Source organism: Eleutherodactylus coqui, chromosome 1, assembly GCF_035609145.1.
Source record: "Eleutherodactylus coqui strain aEleCoq1 chromosome 1, aEleCoq1.hap1, whole genome shotgun sequence".
Classification (NCBI taxonomy): Eukaryota; Metazoa; Chordata; class Amphibia; order Anura; family Eleutherodactylidae; genus Eleutherodactylus; species Eleutherodactylus coqui.
In genome coordinates, this window is record NC_089837.1 from 459,610,211 (window position 1) to 459,630,055 (window position 19,845).

The window sequence follows — 19,845 nt, forward strand, 5'->3', positions numbered from 1 at the left end:
CACCAAAGCAGCAGGCGAATATTTCACAAACTGCGCTCGTTGAGAAATACTGTCACTCTTACCCTAAAAACCAGTAATCATCCATTTTTTGCAACTCGGCCCTTTTACCCATGACGAGTGATACATGAGCAGACAGCTTATCACACACCTTATATACCCACCAAGCCATTCCACTTCTTTCATGGCTACTCACTGCAAACGCCAATATTGGAAGGTGGTGACAATAACGCGACTGTATAAATGGACAGCCTTGCACAGGCTCCTGCATGTCACTAATGGAAGGCCATCGGCAACTTCACAGGTTTGAACTATAATGATCAGCTGATCGCCAAGCTGGCTGCATTGGAGGAAGGGATTTCATGGGGAGACAATCCAACACATTTTGCTCCCAGCTACTATTGTCAGTATAGTTCTGAAATTTGAGTGCTGCCTGTTTGACAAACAGGATTTTTGTTATTTACCGTAAAATCCATTTCTCATCGCGTTCATTTGGGGACACAGAAAACCACTGGGAGGCAACACTAAGCAAAAACAGTATTCATCTCTCCTGCCAGCTATACACCTCCTGCGGGCACTAAGCTAAATCAGTTTGTACGGAAGCAGCAGGAGAGAGAAGAATAACCCCTGAAGTTGAGCCATACAGACTATAAGTAGAACCCTTGAATGACCAGCACTTTTCAGTTTTTCCAACCTGAAATGGCGTGCCGGAAAAAACCAAAAAAAAACAAAACATTTTTTTTTATATCCACCATGTGGGATAAATGCTGTATTTTTATAGCTTAGAATTGTACAAAAATGCAGTGATACGAGTCGTTTTTTTATGTGAAATGTTTCAATATTTTACTTTTTTTTGTAAACTCATTTTATTGAACAATAACTATACCATACAGTATAGGAGTAGAAAACTTTGCATACATCATAATATTTCTCACACTAAGGGAGAATTACACAGGTACATTGTTTACAACCGACATATTGGTATAATACATTAGTGCGTCAGACTACGGTGTCAGTAGAATTTGCTAGTTGGCACCCACATTACTGACCAGCCCTAAATACAGCTCTATTCAATAAACTTTGGAACAGATCCCGTGTGGAGGTTGTGTCCGTCGAGCCGCACAGTGTCCCTCCCCTTGGCTGAGGAAGCCATAGAACTGCCACAAGTCTCTGCGGAGACACTCTGCTGGTGTCTGATGTAGTGAGGGGGTTTACTGCATTGGCAGATATGGCCTGGGATACTGGTGATCACCCTTCACCGCAGCAGCTTCTGTGAAGAGAATCTGTAGCCTGGACTAGGCCTTGGATGTCCCGGCCTGAGCCGCTGTCAACTGCTGGATTTTTATACTCATCATTTCCATCACCGCTGCAGAGATAAACATAAAAAGGATTATAAAGCGGCATTACATATAAAGCCACAACAGTAGAGACAAATCACAAGGTGACGGGACGCTGCTGTGTATGAAGGACTTTGGAAGGATAACAGGTTGTTGCCCGTGAATGGTCGTTTTTGCATAATTTCCCTGTGGGGGGTGAAAGTGGAACTCCAGACTGAAGCAGCAGCTTGACCACTGAACTACTTCCCAAGAGCTCCATAATGTTGTGTCTATGCACTGCACAACCACCCTAGGTGACCAGTTCCTTGAGGCCTTCCGCACACCAATGTTTTTGGGCTGTATTTTTGTGTCCATAATATGAACGCATATGCTGGCCTGACCGAAACTCCGAACATCATAGGAATCTGATGCCCAGCGTTCAGGTCAGGAGACCAGCGGTCAGGCTGTGAAACATGTCCGTATTACTGATGCAGACACTACTGCAGTATGTTGTGCATCACCAACCTTCTAAAAACCATGTACAAATATTGTCCATGTAGCATCAATTTTGGTAACTTACTCCGTTTGCTGCACATAACCATGTACATGCCAATCCCTATCTGCACTAAGCTGTAATTGCCCTTAAACACCATACTTACTATGGATTCCTTTTCACCAGTTACACATTGGAAAATGCCCAGCCGTGCCATTCACTCATGACTGGCAGAAACTAGTGCGACCTGGTACACCCATCTACTGTTTGAAGTCATCGCGCCAGAAGCAGTTTTCATGGAAGAATTGCGGCTAAGAAGCCGTATGTTCAACGTAGAAACAAGACCAAGGAACTCAACTGTGCACGAAAGCCTTGAAACCGGGGGTGCAGAAATATGGCAGCAGGTGCTCTGGACTGATAAGTCAATGTTTGTGGGATGAGAGAGCAGTACGAGTGTCTGCAGGCAGCAGTGAAGCATACTGGAGAGCCATATAATAATGAGTGTCTGCAGGCAGTGAAGCATACTGGAGGTTCCTTGCAAGTGTGGGGCTATATTTCAGTAAATGGAGTTGGGGATTTGGTCAGAATTAATGGTGTCCTCAATGCTGAGAAATGCATGATGGATAAGTATCTGCCTGTAATACCATCAGGGAGGCCCCTGATTGGCTCCAAATTTATTCTGTAGCAAGACAACAACCCCAAATATACAGCCAATGTCATGAAGATGTATATACAGTATAAAGAAGAACAGGGGGTCCTGGAAGTGATAATATGGCCACCACAAAGCCCTGATCTCAACGTCATAGAGTCTGTCTGGGACTACATGAGGACACAGAAGGATTTGAGCAAGCCTACATTTATACAAGATCCTTCAAAAACTGTGTACAAGTGTACCAAGAACAGTTAATGCTGTTTTGAAGGCAAAGGATGGTCACACCAAATATTGGTTTGATTTAGGCCTGTGTCACACGGGCGTATTTGTGCAGCGTTCTGCATGTACAATATGCAGCAAAAAGAACATTGATTTCATACTTGCAGCGTATTTTACACGTGTTACATTTACGCAAAAAAAAAAAAAAAAAAAAAGGCAGCATGCTCTATTTTCCTGCGCATCTGCACACAAAAATGGCAGTTTTTGAACTAACTGTCCATTGCAATTCTTGCATGTTTTTTTGGGGGGTTTTTTGCACGTGCAACACCAGCCTTAGGCTGGGTTCACACGGGGCGGATTTGCTGTGGAAATTCCGTGCGGAATTTCGTCGCGGAAAATCCGCATACGGCCCCAATCCCAGGATTAGCCAGCCATGTGGACGAGATTTCTCAGAAATCTCATCTACACGGGACGGCAAATCCTCTGCGACTAAGCCGGCAGAAGCCGCTGCTGCTGCGCGGATTTGCCGACCGCAGCATGTCTATTTTTTTTCCCCCGCTGCGGCCACGCTCTCCTCTATGGGAGCGCCGGCCGCAGCGGAAGGCCGAGCGGCCGGGCCGCTTCAAAGCTGCCGCGGGTTTTGCAGCAGCGGTTCTCCCGGCGGAAATCTTGCGGTTTTTCGCTGTGGCCAAACAGCGGGATTTCCACCGAGAATCCGCCCTGTGAGAACCCAGCTTTAGATTTCTTTGTTGTTTATCCATTTTGCATTTAATTGACAAAAATAACCTATTACCACTTCTAGTTTTGAAAACAAACTTTAGCACAGTACTGTAGTTCAGAACATAACTATTAGTGCCGTTATTCTAAAAGGGGGCTCCAAAACCCCAGCTTTCCTTCACACATCCACATTTTCTATCTAAACCCATGACTATGGCGAGATTACCACAGATCATGGAGCAACAAGGAGCTCTATAAATGTGTCATCTGTAAAGCTCCTCATATACAGGGCCAGTCAAAAGTCTCTACACATGTGCTTCGCAGGTCCACATAAGCGATGCCGCTGACAGCCGAGGAATGGATCACTGCGATACGGCTGGCAGGGTCGGGGTCACCAAGTCAATCACACCAAACATACTGTAAATTGTATCATGAATGTATCCTGTAACATGTGTAGAGGAATAACAATGTATGCAAACTGTATGGAGACTCGACTCACCCTGTAGATGTCCCATTGTAAAGACCTCAACCTCCTAGCATACATTTACCTGCAGTTCACCTTCATGATCTGCAGTACATTTGTGCACTTCATGACCCTACTGCAATATAAAACATGGCATCACCTTGCTTCATGGCGTGTTTTTCCTGTAGAGCGGGCTGAATCTTCTCAATTTGCTTTGTAAGGAAATCAATCTTCCTCTTGAAGAAATCTTTGGCATCACCCACATTCTAGAGAGAAATTCAAGATGTGACAGATAAGACAGAAATAAGACGTCTGGATCTACAGTAGATGCAGTATATTCCAGTCACCAACGTGGACGTAGAAATCCACAGGCTACTATAACAGCGTACAGTGCGAGAACACTTACCGTATCCACGTAATATCCGGTGCCCACATCTATGAGAACATTGGATACGTCGCTAAGTGTACCAGGCACATACATCTGCAGGAAGGCGGAATTAAGAAATCTATACCAACCGACCCAATTAATAAGTCATTTTTAGTTACAGTTTCAGCACTAAACTCTTGAATGGCGTGGATCACGTTTACTGCATCCAGTACGGGGCATACTTCAGTTCGGTAAAGTTCTCAGATTTTGCAGCTACATTCTTTAGGTGACATTTTTAGTACACATTAGCATTTAGTTTGGGAAAAATTAATGCAAAGATATTCTATATATTTATTGTACAGGTTTTTACAGTCGTGCAGAAAGCAAATGAGTTACAGACCACTATATATATATATATATATATATATATATATATATATATATATAGACCTATTTATTGGAAGTCACAGGCAGCTCCCAGTATCATACATGTTTAACTTGGAAGGGGTTAATCATCACACTGTTAACATGTGGTAAATTCTTACACTCTGTAAGGCCGGGCCGTGTAAACCAATGTGGGGCTCCCGCAGCGGTTTACATCTGTGAACCCGGCTGTGGTTCTGCATACGGCAGTGAAATTGTTCTGCGCATGACTGAGTTCTCACACAGGCGGTCACAAAGTTTTTCTTTATATAACCCATGCCGTCGCGATGACGCGTCTACCTGCAGCATATATGCAATGTAATTCTGTATGACCAGCAGGTATATACATGAGAATAGAGAACAATGGGCTCTATCTCGTGTATATACGCGGCAAAATAGACCGTGCTGCGCTCTACTTTACAGATTACGCAATTCCTGCACACTAATGTGAGCAGAACAGTGTAAGCTACAGCGTACCACACGGGTGCACAAAGCCCGCACAATACACACTTTCAGTACGGTTGTGTGAGCCCGGCCATAGGCCACTTCTAGACTAGCAGATTTTAGCTTTGTATCCGGTCTGTAATTTGCGGACCATTATACAGAGCTGATGTAACTTTATGTATCTGTACACTGACTGCCGCAGCTTGCTGATGCTTCTGCCACCAACAGTTTGGCTGTGTGGAAACGCAGCTTCTAGATCGGAGATTCTAGAAGAAAAAAAAAAAACACACAAGAAAATCTTAAGAAGTGGCATTCCCATCTCAGGAATCATATTTCTGTATGTTTAATAAAATAAACAACAAAACAATACACTCACCCACAAAATGTTTATTTCCAAGATGCTCCGTTCTCCAGATATTGATTCCCTGCCCTCTGGTTGTTTACTGGTCGTTGCCAGGAAAGCCAACCACCTTGCCTATGGAATGAGGCAGTCAGCACTTGTGTAATGTCCATCTGAATTTGCTGGCTGGGATCTTAGGAGCGCATGTACGCTAGCTTTCAGCCCAGCCACCTTAAAGTCTTTCCATAGAAGAGGTGGTCCGTTTCCCTAGCAACAAGCGGTAAACAACCAGAGAGCAAAGGAAACAATAGCTGGAGAACAGAGCATTTTGAGAATATACATCTTATGGGTGAATGGATTATTTAGCGATTTCAAACACATTGCAATAGGATTCCCGAGAGGGGAATACCCATAAAGGCCAACGATCAGAAACAAAATGTTCATCTCAAAGTTTGCTCACCCAAACAGAGCCGTTATCAGCCAACAAGTGAGTAAACGCTTATTTGTCAGCTGATTGGATCATTAATACTGCGGAAATAATTGTTGTCGGAAACGCATCTACCTAAGACACTGGATGTGCGCCCGACAATGAAAGTGTGGGGGGAATGAACGATTATATGTACCATCGCTCATTCACCATACATATGGAAGCAGCCTATGTGAAGACCATGTAAACAAGCCGATCGGCGCTTGTAAAATGGCTCATATTGCGCCAATGTGAAGTCACTCTTCCATCATCAGAAGGATACAGAACTGGTCAGGGGAACAAGCACTTTTTTCCCTGTCAAAAAAGAAAAGTAGAAGGTTAGTGAATATAAAGGGACATGTAATAAGTGAGAGGCGGCGCCGTCACTGACCTTCATTACTCTTATGTAACACGCTCAGGCATTCCTTGGCTTCCACGTACTTTGTCTGCACCACTTTCAGCTGCGCGATGGAGGAGGAGAGGAACTCAACTTCCTGCAATGCAAATACAAGATCTATTAGGTGCAACGCAGAATTACCCTCCAGTCACTTCATCACTTGTTATACAGGGGGGTAAACAAACTAGTACAGCAGTAAACTAATTCCTGGTCTAGGGGGGTTTTTTGTTTTGTTTTTAGACTTGCACTACAAAGTCACATGTGTCATACAACAGCAAGCTGCATAAGGCCTCATGTCCACGGGAAATATGATTTGCGGAATCCGTGCAGTAGATCCACAAATCAAGCCGCCGTCCGCAAATGGGTTAAAAAGCATGCAGATTTAATTTGTGGACCTTTCAGTCCTGAAAACAAATCGCAGCATGCTCCATTCTTCTGCGGATACACTCGGGCGGCTTCCATTGAAGTAAATGTAAGCTGTCTGATACGCAGCTGACACTGCGGCCGTGCCGCGGATCCGCGAGAAAGCAGATTTAAAAAACAAAACAAAACCCTGTACTGCGTATGTCCAACAGCGAGCCGTGAGGACCATGCGCAGTACAGCGAACCCAGAAGTGGAGGGATCCCCGCGGGCAGATTCCCTGCGTGCCGCAGACATGAGGCCTAAAACAGTCTGCGTGACTTGTCTGCAGTTTAGTTATTGGAAAAACAACCAAATTGTAGGAAGGTTGCGGTTTCTTGGTTGCGGAGGGAGGAGTCCGGTGACAATGGAGTTGGGTTTTCTGTGTCTATTCTGTCAGCTTTGCGGCAGCATTAGAAACAACTTGGCCTGCGACACGTCAGTGTGTAGCCCTAGTGTCACGGCTCAAGTCCACGACCGTGTTTTACCGCGTGTTGCACGGACATGTGATGCGCCGTGAATGGAGTCAATGAAAGCGGATTAGCCCTTGGGTGTATTTTTTGGTCCGTGCTTGTAGCGGACCGCACAGATCCATTACAGTCATCAGGGATTTACTCTAAGGGCTCATTCACACGACCGCGTGGTTCATGCAGCGTTTTAGCGAACGGGGACTCTCGGTCATGCGATGCCGGTCAGGTCACTGTGCATTCAGCCTTGTCAAGACACATAAAGATGTCTATATGCTGTCATGTACGCAGACACAGGGAGAAGTCACTGTTCTACCATCAATGGGGTGTGCAAGGACTACAAGTCTCAGCATACATGGTAGCCGCCCCGCCGCTGGTAGCTGCCCTTGTACCTGGTCCAGCTGACTTTTCAGTCCCTCGAGCTGCTGCAGAGACAAATCTGTAATGTTCACAGTCTGCGCCATCTTGGAGGAGGCAGAGCTCCTCCTTGTAGCGCTCATCTCACGGCAGTTACGGCGCTCTCGCGAGAGCCGCTGTCTCAGGGGCCGCTCTGCCGTGCTGGCTGCTCTCTATGGTAAGGCTTCCGCTGTGGTCTGTGGTGCGCAGGCGCAGTGCGTCTCAGTCCTTATAAGGCGTCACGTGGGCTGTAATTACTGCCAGGATTTTGGTCCATAGTTGGTTGGGGCGCATAATAACGGTTTCCACGCCACTTCAGCCCTATTCAGCAATTCCAGCAACCTGATTGGTTGTTTGGGTTTGCTGATTCACCGCCCCTTCACTCGGGAGTCACCGGAGCGCGACCGGAAGCTTGGTAAGCTGGAGAGGAGCTGAGGTGGAGTGTGCTTGTGGTGTGCTAGCATGTGCTCATGTTTATACCGTACATATGGTACGTGTATGTGCTGTGCTAGTGCGTCGTCCTGTCTATGCAGTACATATTAGTGTGTGGATATGTGTGTTAGGCTCTGTGTGGTGGTGTGTTAGCATGTGCTCATGGGTGTATGTAGTTAGCGTGTATGTGTTGTGTTAGTGTCTTATACAGTACATGTGGTGGTTGTGTGTATGTGGTACATATTAGCGTGTGTAGCCTGTGTGTGTGTTATATTTGGTGTGCGGTTGTTACCTGTTAGGGTGTGTGTGTGTGTGTGCGCGCGCGCGGCATATCTGGCGTGCGGTGGTGTGGGGTATATTTGGCGTGCGGTTGTTACGTGTGTGTGTGTGGGGGGAGCCTAGAGCCTATTAGCGGTCGGTTGTGCGTGTGTGTTGCATATTAGCATGAGGTTGTGTGTGTGTGTGTGTGTGTGTGTGTGTGTGAATGTAGGGTGCCTATTAACGTGTGTGTGTGTGTGGTGCCTATTGGTGTGTGCGTGCGCGGTATATTTGGCGTGCGGTTGTTACGTGTGTGTGTGTGGGGGGAGCCTAGAGCCTATTAGCGGTCGGTTGTGCGTGTGTGTTGCATATTAGCATGAGGTTGTGTGTGTGTGTGTGTGTGTGTGTGTGTGTGTGTGTGAATGTAGGGTGCCTATTAACGTGTGTGTGTGTGTGGTGCCTATTGGTGTGTGCGTGCGCGGTATATTTGGCGTGCGGTTGTTACCTATTAGCTTGTGGTTGTGTGTGGCGTTTTTATTAACGTGCGGTGTCAGCGTGTGGTTGTGTGTGTGTGTGTGTGTGTACGCACGCGGCATATCTGGCGTGCGGTTGTGTGTGTGTGTGGTATATTTGGCGTGAGGTTGTTACCTGTCAGGTTGTGTGTGGCGTTTTTATTAACGTGTGTGTGTGAGGGGGGGGGGGGGGAGCGGGGAGCCTATTAGCATGAGGTTGTGTGTGTGGATGTAGGGTGCCTATTTAATGTGTGCGGTATGTTTGGCGTGCGGTTGTGTGTGCGGTATGTTTGGCGTGCGGTTGTGTGTGTGTGTGTGTGTGTGTGTGTGTGTGTGTATGTATGTGTGTGTATATATATATATATATCAGGGTGATGACTTTTATACAACCTCGTCTCCCTGCATCATAATTTGATGAGCTTTCGTTAAAGATTAGATAAAATCTTATTTTCAAGATTTGATTAAAAAAAAAAAAAAAAAACACGCACAATCATTTGAAAAATGTTATTTATTGGCTTTTTTGCCCATTTTTTGTAGTCCCTATAAGCAGAAGCTTTAGAGTCACACTATACAACATTATACAGGGGCATCAAACACAAAAGGAAGTCAGTTATTCCCAATGTCATTGGACAGGATGAATCTCGGTGGGAGGTTGCCCTTGTTGTGGCAGGATTCCTGCAAGTCTTGCATCATTTTGATTGGACGCTCACAGCGTCGGGGAATGTTCATTGGAGATTCATCTGTTTTCCAGTGGGTTTTCAAGCATTTGAGACCTGTTCAGTAGTCATTCAAAGCTGCAGATAGTGCATCAAAATCTTCAGCGCGGAACAATTGACTGCTGAACCAATGGTCCGCCCATGAGTAAGAAAAATGAATGAACAGATTGTACGCAGCATGTTCCGGGCATCAGAATAAATGCAGGAAGGGCTAGAATGGCACGAGAGTTCCAGCGTGCATTGCTGATGGTTCGGATCTGTTGAAACTTCACAAAGAGGATCTCATTCCTCTCAGTGATGTGACAGAAGACACGAGTGAGGTGGTAAAGAAACTTCATGTGGTCCCTCCAGCCGCCTGTTTCCTTGATCTCGGGTTTACTGTTGCGGAAGGCTGCTTTCAATTTATCAGTTGCTCATCAAATCCTGCACAAAGTACTCTGTTTGGTGATTTAGTTGACCCATGAAGCTCATTGTCCATGACAACGCAAAGAACGCGATCCAGCACGTGGTGCTGGCAACTGATGAACTTGGGTTTGGGTTGACCTTTCTCTTCGAACATTTGCTGCAACTGAACAACGCCTGTCTTCCTGTCAGTATTCACGTCTGTTGTGTTGGCAACAATCCTCACAATTGATCCCCACAGGTTGAACTTCTCTAACACATCCTGGAGTCCTTCTGCGATTGAAAGATAGGAAAACTCAAACAATGTGAGCGCAGTCAACCTAATTTCTTTTGCTTCATTCTTGAGGACCACGGCCTGATATTCAATGTTCTCAATGTGTTTGCCGTCAAAGTGTATGCTCCACTTCTCCAGATGCAGCATGCTCATCAAGTGCTTCTTCACTGAGCAGCTCTCGTGTAGATAGCCTTGTGGATTGCTGACTGATATGGGGTTGGGATTTCAATGCCCTCACCTGAAAGCTGGCAGCACACCTTTGCTGCTCAGTGGGATGACAGCTTTGAGCTTGTAACAAGGTGTCTTGCAATGCCTGTTGGGTTATGCTTCATTGTACTTGTTGATGCTGCTGTCTCATCCTCCCACGGATTGTGTTGACTGTTGTTGGAACAGTCCTACTTTTGGAACAATCCGGTGGCAATAATAATAATCATCTTTATTTGTATAGCGCCAACATATTCCGCAGCGCTTGCATAGACAGGGGGAATACAGAAAGACAAAAATTACACAACCACGGTTACATAGTAATCAGTTGATGGAAACAATAGGGGTGCGGGTCCTGCTCTAATGAGCTTACATACTACAAGTAATGGGGTGATACAGAAGGTAAAGGGCTGGAGATGTGCACGGTATGGTGAGGTGGAGAGTGAGGGATGCTATACACATAGACAATGGTCAGACATTTAGCCGTGTGACAGCAGATACGGTATGACTACAGGAGCAGTTTATGATGGCTAGCAGGGATTGCAGCCAATAGGTCAGGGAGCATGTTATCAGGCAGAGTACAGAGGGGTTTCTTTAGGGTATGCCTCCTTGAAGAGGTGCGTTTTTAGAACACGCCTGAAGTTCTGCAAGTCCTGGATTGCCCGGGTAGCCTTTGGTAGTGTGTTCCAGAGAACCCGTCTGCTCTGGAGAAGTCTTGGAGGCGGGAATGAAGTTTGAATTAAAGGGGCGCTCAGTCTGGATTCATTAGCAGAGCAGAGAGCCCGGGCTGGGTGATGGATTGAGATGAGGGAGGCAGTATAGGGGGGGGGGGTGCTGCACTATGGAGGGCTTTGTGGATGAAGGTAGTGAGTTTAAATTGAATTCTGTATTTAACGGGCAGCCAGTGCAGTGACTGGCACAGGGCAGAGGCGTCCGAGTAGCAGCTGGGCAGGAAGATGAGCCTGGCTGCCGCATTCAGGATGGATTGGAGAGGGTAGAGTCTGGTGCAGGGGAGGCCGATCAGCAACGAGTTGCAATAATCAAGCAGAGACTGAATGAGGGCAACAGTAAGCATTTTTAGAGTGTCTACAGTGAGAAAAGAGCGGATTCTTGCGATGTTCTTGAGGTGCAGCTGACATGTTCGGGCGAGAGATTGGATGTAGGGGGTAAATGATAGATCAGAGTCGAATCTGACCCCAAGGCAGCGGGCATGTTGTCTAGGAGTTATGGTGGTGCCACACACTGAGATGGAGATGTCAGGAGGAGGTCGGTTAGTGGAGGGTGGAAATACCAGCAGGTCAGTTTTAGAGAGGTTTAGTTTTAGGTAGAGAGAGGACAGTGTTAGAGACAGCGGACAGACAGTCGGTGATGTTTTGGAGGAAAGGTGCAGAGATGTCACGGGAAGAGGTATATAGCTGGCTGTCGTCAGCATAAAGGTGGTATTGAAGGCCAAATCTCCTGATGGTCTGTCCAATAGGGCTGTGTAGATAGAGAAAAGGAGGGGGTCGAGGACCGAGCCCTGGGGGACCCCAACAGCAAAAAGAAGAGGAGGGGAGTTGGAGCCAGCAAAGGAGACTCTGAAAGAGCGGTCAGATAGGTAGGAGAAGAACCAGGAGAGAGCAGTGTCCTTTAGGCCGATGGAGCAAAGCATACTGAGGAGGAGTTTGTGGTCAACAGTGTCAAATGCTGCGGAGAGGTCCAGGAGGATCAATAGGGAGTAATTTGGCTGTCAGGAGGTCGTTTGATACCCTTGTAAGGGCAGTTTCTGTCGAGTGTTGGGGTCGGAAGCCAGACTGTAGGGGGTTTAGGAGAGAGTTCTCTGATAGCTTACAAGGCGGGAGTAAACTAGGCGTTCTGGTAGTTTGGAGATGAAGGGGAGGTTTGAGATGGGTCGCTAGTTGGCAGCATCAGTCGCGTCCAGAGTCGGCTTCTTTAGCAGTGGGGATATGATGCTGTGTTTTGAAAGAAAAGTGAAAGATGCCAGAGGTCAGAGAGAGGTTGAATATAGTGGGGAGATGGGAGATGGCCAGCTCTTCCTCTTCAGCGTGTAAGTATATAGGTGAGAAGCAGCACAACAAAGTAAAGTCTTCACAACATCTTCTAGAAGTAATAAATCTTTATTGGAACATCCAGGGATAAAAATGCAGAGCTAAGCTCTTCAGTGTGGACAGTCTCTTCCATTGTCTTCCCCCACTTGGATGGGTGGATGGTTTTGACACTAGCAGGTTTGACAGTGGAATAACCAATGTGACCTTTGTTCTAAATTTGTAGAGGTTCTTATCCTCTTTACACATCTATTCACCATTCACCTTGGTCACATCAAACAGTTCATTCAATGAATCAAATTTTTGTTTCTTTTTGCAGCACTCCTATTCTTTTAGAAGGCTTGCTAGTTTTGCACAAATGGCTTGATCAGATACATGCGGGAAGTTCAGTGTTTTGCTCCATAGGGTTTTAAGCTCCACAGCAATTAGACTGATCCTCTGTCTCCGTTCTTTGGCAGTAGATTCAAGAAATTTAAAGCGTCCAATGACGTGCTTTTTTAGGGGCTTGCGAGTCCATTCACTCAAGGGTGCTTCATAAATTGGCACTTGAAACTGCACTAAGTTCTTTGTCCAGGTTTCCTTGTTCTTCTCTGTGCTAGAAGAACTCTTTCTGAACGACCTGTCATTTAATCCGCAACTAAAATATGAAAGTCCTTAATGTAAATATTAAATACGTAACAAATTAAAGAAACTGTTATTGAATAAAATATATTAAAACTCTAACAAGCAAATACCAATTATAGAAAATAAAGAATGGCACAAACTAATAAAATATTGCTCACTGTTCAATTATAATTACTGAGAGTTAAATGCAGCTCATCAAATACAAGAAACTCTTTAAAATAACACTGGAGAATGCGCAATAGTTATAGTAAGGAATAATAATTTTGACACCAAATTAAGCTAGTTAAAACTCAACTACCTGCTTTGAACACCTCGCTTGTATACCAGTTTATACCACCCTGCGAAACGGCTCAAGAAAATTTTTAGAACTCTACAGAAGCTTCCGGAGCAACTATGTCACTGTCTGGTTGGACGGCACAGAGGATTCTATAATCTGGAAAATTTTATACTATCCTCTGGTACATAAATTATTGCACAAGTCAGTTTGATGATATATAACAATTAAATAAACTGATTAAATGGCCTACGTAACATTTCAAAGTGGTTTGAGCATAACCGGTTTCAATGGAATAAATGTCATTTTAGTCATTAAGAGGAAAGTCATCACCCTAGTGTACATGCGGTATATTTGGCGTGCGGTTGTGTGTTGCTGCTAGGACCTGCGGACAGTTGAGTGGATAGGAATCTCCTTCCCTGTTCACACTGAAGTTCTCAGTCACTGTCTTGTGTCTTTCTCAGGTGTTGCTCTTTGCACGTGTGCTGCGTGTCGGCGATCTGTGCATGTGTGCTGCGTGTTGGGATCTCTATTTGATGCATATTACGTAATTGTAAAGTTGCTTTCTCCACTTCTGCAGCTCTCACTTGGGATCTCGCTCTTCTCTTAGGTTTTACTATTGTGTTTCTGCAGCGGGCAGGAGAAGCGGCATGGAGGATGTAGGGAGCCTGACCGCATACTGACATTTTACACACCAGTTGATCACTATACAGCAATTCCAGCACCCTGATTGGTTCTCGTCATAGATATTGGTTAGCTGAGATCGGCATACGGAGAGTTAATGCAACATGGAAGCTACTGAAGAAAATGATTTAATTATTCCAAGAAACAGCGGGATTTTGGTTTCCAAAAGTAATAGTACCGCTCTGTTGAGATTACGTTGCAAAACTAAAGAGGAATTTCAGCAATGGAAGGAAGAATATGAAAATTTAAACTATGTAACTTACAGAGTCTTGCGAGGAAAAAATTGCGAGGCCAATAAAGTGTTATTAAAGGTAACTGGCATGTTGACAATCGCTCTGTGTGTGTCTGGGCGATATGTATGGGCGCAGTGTGTGTCTGGGCGATATGTATGGGCGCAGTGTGTGTCTGGGCGATATGTATGGGCGATCTGGTTAAGATTAATAAAACTTATTTCAAGTAAAAACTACAGTTAAAAAACGAGGTCAGTTACAAGCAAACGTCATCTTTTATCCTTTTATGGGTGTGGATGATGACATACAGGCCTAGTAGAAGTGTAATATTTTTAGGGTTAGAACTGTCTCTGGTGCTTTTTTTTTTTTTATTGGGGGAGGGGGTGAGAGGAAGTCCTGTCCCCGTTGCTATGGGGACCACACAGAGGCCAGTTCTGATTAACAGATGAAGTTCGCCGGGTGTTTATAATCCCTGTCTGTCTGTATGTTATGTCTGCATGTGACTGTAGGAAGAGGTTTCACAGGTCGGGCACCCTTTACATGCCGCCATGGCTCTCCGCCCTGCAGCGCTAAGGTGGCCCGACCCATGAACAGGTACTAGGGACAGTATTTAAATATACTACAGTACAGATTAAAAATCTGTGCTGTATTATGTTTAAAAACTTCTTTTCAAATTTTGGGCGGTAAAGTTAGGGGGGCGTCTTATACACAGTAAAATACGGTAAATATGTTTCAATGCATAATTTGGTCATAAGAAAAGTAAATTTGTAGAACCAGTGGAATGGGTGTATGACACTCTTTATAGCGCTGGTGAGAAATTTCTAAGAGGGAGAGAAAGAATACCGTATTTTCCGGCGTATAAGACAACCCCTAACTTTTCCAGTTAAAATATAGAGTTTGAGATATACTCACTGTATATGAATACCCCTCCGGCAATTGGCTGATGGTTGCTTCTGCAACATCACCCACATTCTCCGCACACATCCACTCATGCTCATCCACCATCACTCCCAGCATCAACACACAGACACACACACTGCTCCTCACACAGACACCTGCTCACATAGCCACCCGCTTGCTCACCCACTTACACAGCCACCCCCTCACTCACACACAGATACAAACAGAAGGCCATACTCCCCAGGCCCGGCGGGTGCTGCAGGCAGCCGGATACTTCCTGGTTGCATCACCGCGAGATGTAACTGACACAACCGACTTTGGAGAAGATTTTGCTGTGTTAAAAAGTCGTCTTGTACGCCGGAAAATACATTAAATAAGATTTTTTGAGTATTTTAAAGTTTTCTGTATTGTTCGATACACTAATTGCTTTTATTTTTATAGAAATCATACAGGTGCCATCACAATACTGTACCAAATTCTCACAAAGTGAAAAAACCTTCGAAAAAACATACCAATTGTCCAAATAAGATGTCTGTAACTATTAAAGTTGTGGCAAAGAGAAACAGGTACAGTATTTAGCCTATAGGTGTTTAGAAATGTATTAACAAATAACTTTGCAAACCCCCGTAATTAAGCAAATTGCCTGGGTAATTCGTTTTTTTTCTTCTTTAAAGGTCAGCTGATGCGTTCTTGCCTGAATACCCCACGGTGGTTGCATTTTCTGGTGCTCACAATCACAAAGTTAAATCAGCAGAGAGCCTGAAGTTTCGGGATGTGGGGTCAGAAGTACGCTTAAAATTTATAGAATTTTTCAAAGCTGGTAATGGCCCATCACATGCTTTAAAACTACATAAACGGGACCTGATGGAGCAATACGATGAAGATTATGAGCGGGTTGCATGTGATGCTGCTCGGTGTCCCCCATTACGGTCGGTTCAAACTTTGTACACTACGCTATTTAAAGAAAAATATGGTGATTTTACAAAAGAAAAGATTTTGGAGTCAATTGTTTCCAGAGTAGAAGTTTTAAAAAGTGAAGGTATTAAAATTACTTGCAGCACTTTATCGGACAACTTTTGTATTAGTATGTGCACACCTATTATGGAAAGGGTTCACACATTGAAGAGTTCTGGGAGTATTTGCTTTATCGATTCATCCGGGAATGCCGACCGATACAATTGCAGAATATTCTTAATAATGACTGACAGCTGTGTGGGTAGCCTACCCCTTGGAGTTTTGTTAACAAGCTCCGAGTCCGAGAAAGTACTACTTCAAGCTCTTCAAGATTATAAGTTACTTTTAACCGACAGTGCCTTTGGTGGACGAGGAAAACTTGGCCCACTTGTTTTCCTAACTAACGATTCTAAGGCTGAGCAGAATGCTATAAAGAATGTATTCCCCAGTGCCACCATACTTTTATGCATCGTTCATATTTTGCAAGCTGTTTGGCGTTGGTTACTTGACTCTAAGCATGGCATTTCGAAACAGGAAAGACTAGAGAGCTTTACAAAAATAAGACGGCTTCTGTACAGCAGTTCACCAGAGGAATTTGAAGAATTATTTTCTAATCTTATTACCTCTGAGCTCTCTCCTGCTCTTCGATTCTATGTTGAAAATCTGTGCCGCCGTCGTGAGCGTTGGGCATTATGCTTTCGAAAAGACCTGCCTTGTGGGAATAACACAAACATAACTGAATCTGCCATTCGTGTTCTAAAAGATCAACTCTTTCTACGTAACAGAGCATACAGCGTTGTGCAGCTTTTGCAGTTCCTCATTTCGGATTTAGGCTTGTACTATGAAACGAAAATTATTAATGTTAGTGGAAGGTCAGAACAATATCTAGAATCCATGGACAAAATTAATGAAAACCAGTGCAAGGATCTTCTAGTAAAAAAAATAGAAAATGGTTTGTATAAAGTCAAGTCAAGAAGAAGTGATGTCTGGTACACTGTGGATTTACAGTTAGGTCTGTGTGAATGTTATATAGGCAGAAATGGTGGACCATGCAAACACAAGCATGCAATTACTTTTCAGGAAAATTTTAGCTGTCAAAATATACTTGCTGCAAACTCTGAGACCAAGAAACTTCTGTTCTGGGTTGCAACGGGTAATAATAATATTCCCGAAGGTTGGTTTGGATCATTACATTTTCACAGTCCTCAAAAGTTACAATCACAGGCGGAAGATGATGAGGTGGAAAAACCAGACTGTATTAATGAAAACAACAACTTTGAATTGCCTGAATCAGTAGCTACAGTGAATTATTTGGAAGAAACCCGCAGAATGTTGTATGAAATTTCTGATGATCTTATATGCAGAGAGCGAAAAAATGAATCTGATTTTCACGCTGCCATTACAGATTTTCACAAAAAGTACTTTGCGTTACAAACTGAATCTTCAATTCTGACATTCTTACACCCCCCTCCAGACAAGATGAGCGGTAAGTAATGGCGGCGGCCTCCAGAGTAGATTGGAGGCGAGGTTTACTGAGCGGAGAGGTCGGTGCTGTAGGCCGGTCCTGAGAGGAGGGCGAGGCCGGTGTTATTGGAGGGGGTTGTGTAGCAGTAGTGATATCCGGCCCTCCGCTACTTCGCCCTCTTTTTCCTTGGCACACACTTTGAGGTGGTGGTGGCGAGGATCCCCTCCATCCTGTCTCTCTCCACCCCTCCCGCCCTTTTCGCTGTCCTCCTGGGTGGGTGGGGTGGAAGGATATAGTTGCCCTCTCACCTGCTCTGACCTCTCTGTAACCTGCGGTGGCTGCTAGCATCATGGCTGAGCTCTGTCCCATGCCCCGTCCTGGAAGTTGTGTCTGTCCTCGTCCTGCCCGCCATGTTTAGTAATACGCAGTTCAGGATGTGCTAATGTTGTACTGACTGATGCCGCTTCTCTGCCCCACAGATCAGGAACCCATGGCCGAGGACATCACTGCTGGCAAGTCAGAGAGCCGAGTGGGAGGAAGCGGATATGTCCAGAAGGAGCAGGTATGTGCGCCCACCCTGGCAGCAGCAGCCCATTTCCCCCACACTCAGTGCCAGGCGGGGGGGGGGGGGGGGGGGGGGGGGGGTGTCGCTGCTCTGCGGCTCCTACCCTTTTCTTGTCAATCCACCTACCCCTTTTTACTATCAACTGCCCACTTGAGGCTGGCTCCAGGAACCCATCCTTCTGCCCTGCTGCTGTCCCTCCTGTTCTCTGCTGCTCCTGACATTCTGGATTGTTTACATGTTGTCAGAAAGGGGGATGGATTTACCCTGGCTGTGAATGGGTTAATGAGCATATTACTACCACACCACCCTCTGCTGAGCCCTCGATGAAGCAGCACCACCCGTAACGCATGCCGTCAACTGCAGACCACGGCAACCTTGGCTCATGTCCCAAACGTGCTTCATCCAGCGATGCTCTGGGTGTGCTGAGCGGCTGTGGAGAAAATCAAAGCTGCCCGCAGACTTCCTCCACTTCAAATTCATGCTTAAAACTTATAACCTAGCCCTTCACCATGCCAAACAAGTTTATTTCACTTCTGTTGTCTCCTCACTATCCCACAACCCCAAACGACTCAACACCTTCCACTCCCTCCTCAGCCCCAAAGAACAGGTCCCTGTAACAGACCTGACTACTGGAGAACTAGCTGCCTATTTCAAAGAAAAAAATCGACAACATCCGAAAAGAAATCTCTTAAAAACGGCCTGGCTAGCCCCGATCCCAGTTTCCTCAGCAATACCTCCAGCGCTTACTCCCTTTCTACGTTAGAACCAACGACCGAGGAAGAAGTCTCCAGGCTCCTTTCTCGCTGCCCGCCCCACCACCTGCGCTAGCAATCCTATCACCACCTTCGGTCCCTTTCCCCAGCTTTCATTACTCACCTCCCTACAATCTGCAACCTCTCCTTAACCTCCTGGCACTTTCCCCTCATTAAAACACTCGAATCATATCCCATCTGCTCAAAAAACCAACCCTGGACCCGACTGGTGCTGCCAACTACAGACCCTGCTCAAACCTCCCCTTCACCTCCAAATTACTAGAATGCCTGGTCTACTCCCGCCTTACACGCTTTCTAACAACGCACTCCTCGACTGTTAAGAAAATTGTAGATCAATGTATCGGTTAATTGTTCTTTTATTGGATTATAGACTAGAAATATATAGCATGATGCTATAGCTGTGCATGGTACGGATGGGACAGACAGGAGATACGACCGTCTCCTAGATACCCCCCCTACATTCCTTTTCACTGAATTCATAACGGTTTCATTGTATGCTATAGTTACACCTTAAAAGGTGTAACTTGTGTTAGTCATTTTAGTTTCAGCCTATTATGTATTATTATTAATCTTGGAGGTATATACTTTTCCTGTGATGTAATTTATGGTATATAACCCATACACGCCTTAGAATAAATTAGAAATAATTTAATACTGCAACAAGCTGGTTTGTATTTCTCCTGGGTCCCGACTACTACACGAGATCTGCTAGTCGTCTTCTTGGTAAACAATTTCTCTTTACATCGACACCAACCCCCCCTCCCAGTCTGGTTTCCGTTTTTTACACTCGACCAAAACTGCCCTCACAAAAGTATCAAATGACCTGAAGACGGCAAAGTTGAGAGGTGACTACTCCCTACTAATCCTCCTTGATCTGTTTGCTGCATTTGATACGGTCGACCATGACCACCTTCTCACTATGCTCCGCTCGATTGATCTAAAGGCCACTGCTCTCTCCTGGTTCTCCTACCTCTCT

General features: G+C 45.2%; 2 protein-coding genes across 2 annotated transcripts in view; one reads left to right on the plus strand and one right to left on the minus strand.

Moving 5' to 3' along the window:
• Positions 1 to 825: 825 nt before the first annotated feature.
• LOC136583492 (prefoldin subunit 5-like) lies at positions 826 to 7,710 on the minus strand. Its single transcript, XM_066584247.1, has 6 exons — positions 7,554 to 7,710; positions 6,289 to 6,391; positions 6,181 to 6,212; positions 4,264 to 4,338; positions 4,018 to 4,123; positions 826 to 1,363 (listed from the first exon to the last, which is right to left on the minus strand). The coding sequence occupies exons 1-6, from the start codon at positions 7,659 to 7,661 to the stop codon at positions 1,293 to 1,295; spliced, it is 495 nt and encodes a 164-aa protein (XP_066440344.1). The 5' UTR covers positions 7,662 to 7,710; the 3' UTR covers positions 826 to 1,292.
• Positions 7,711 to 7,789: 79 nt separating this feature from the next.
• Positions 7,790 to 19,845, plus strand: part of LOC136583476 (uncharacterized) — a 30,557-nt gene continuing 18,501 nt past the window's right edge. Inside the window, exons 1-5 of the mRNA XM_066584246.1 lie at positions 7,790 to 7,972; positions 13,909 to 14,293; positions 15,554 to 15,678; positions 15,787 to 17,552; positions 18,011 to 18,093. Coding sequence (XP_066440343.1) covers positions 14,087 to 14,293; positions 15,554 to 15,678; positions 15,787 to 17,552; positions 18,011 to 18,093 — 2,181 coding nt within the window. The 5' untranslated portion in view covers positions 7,790 to 7,972; positions 13,909 to 14,086. The remainder of the gene's footprint in view (positions 7,973 to 13,908; positions 14,294 to 15,553; positions 15,679 to 15,786; positions 17,553 to 18,010; positions 18,094 to 19,845) is intronic.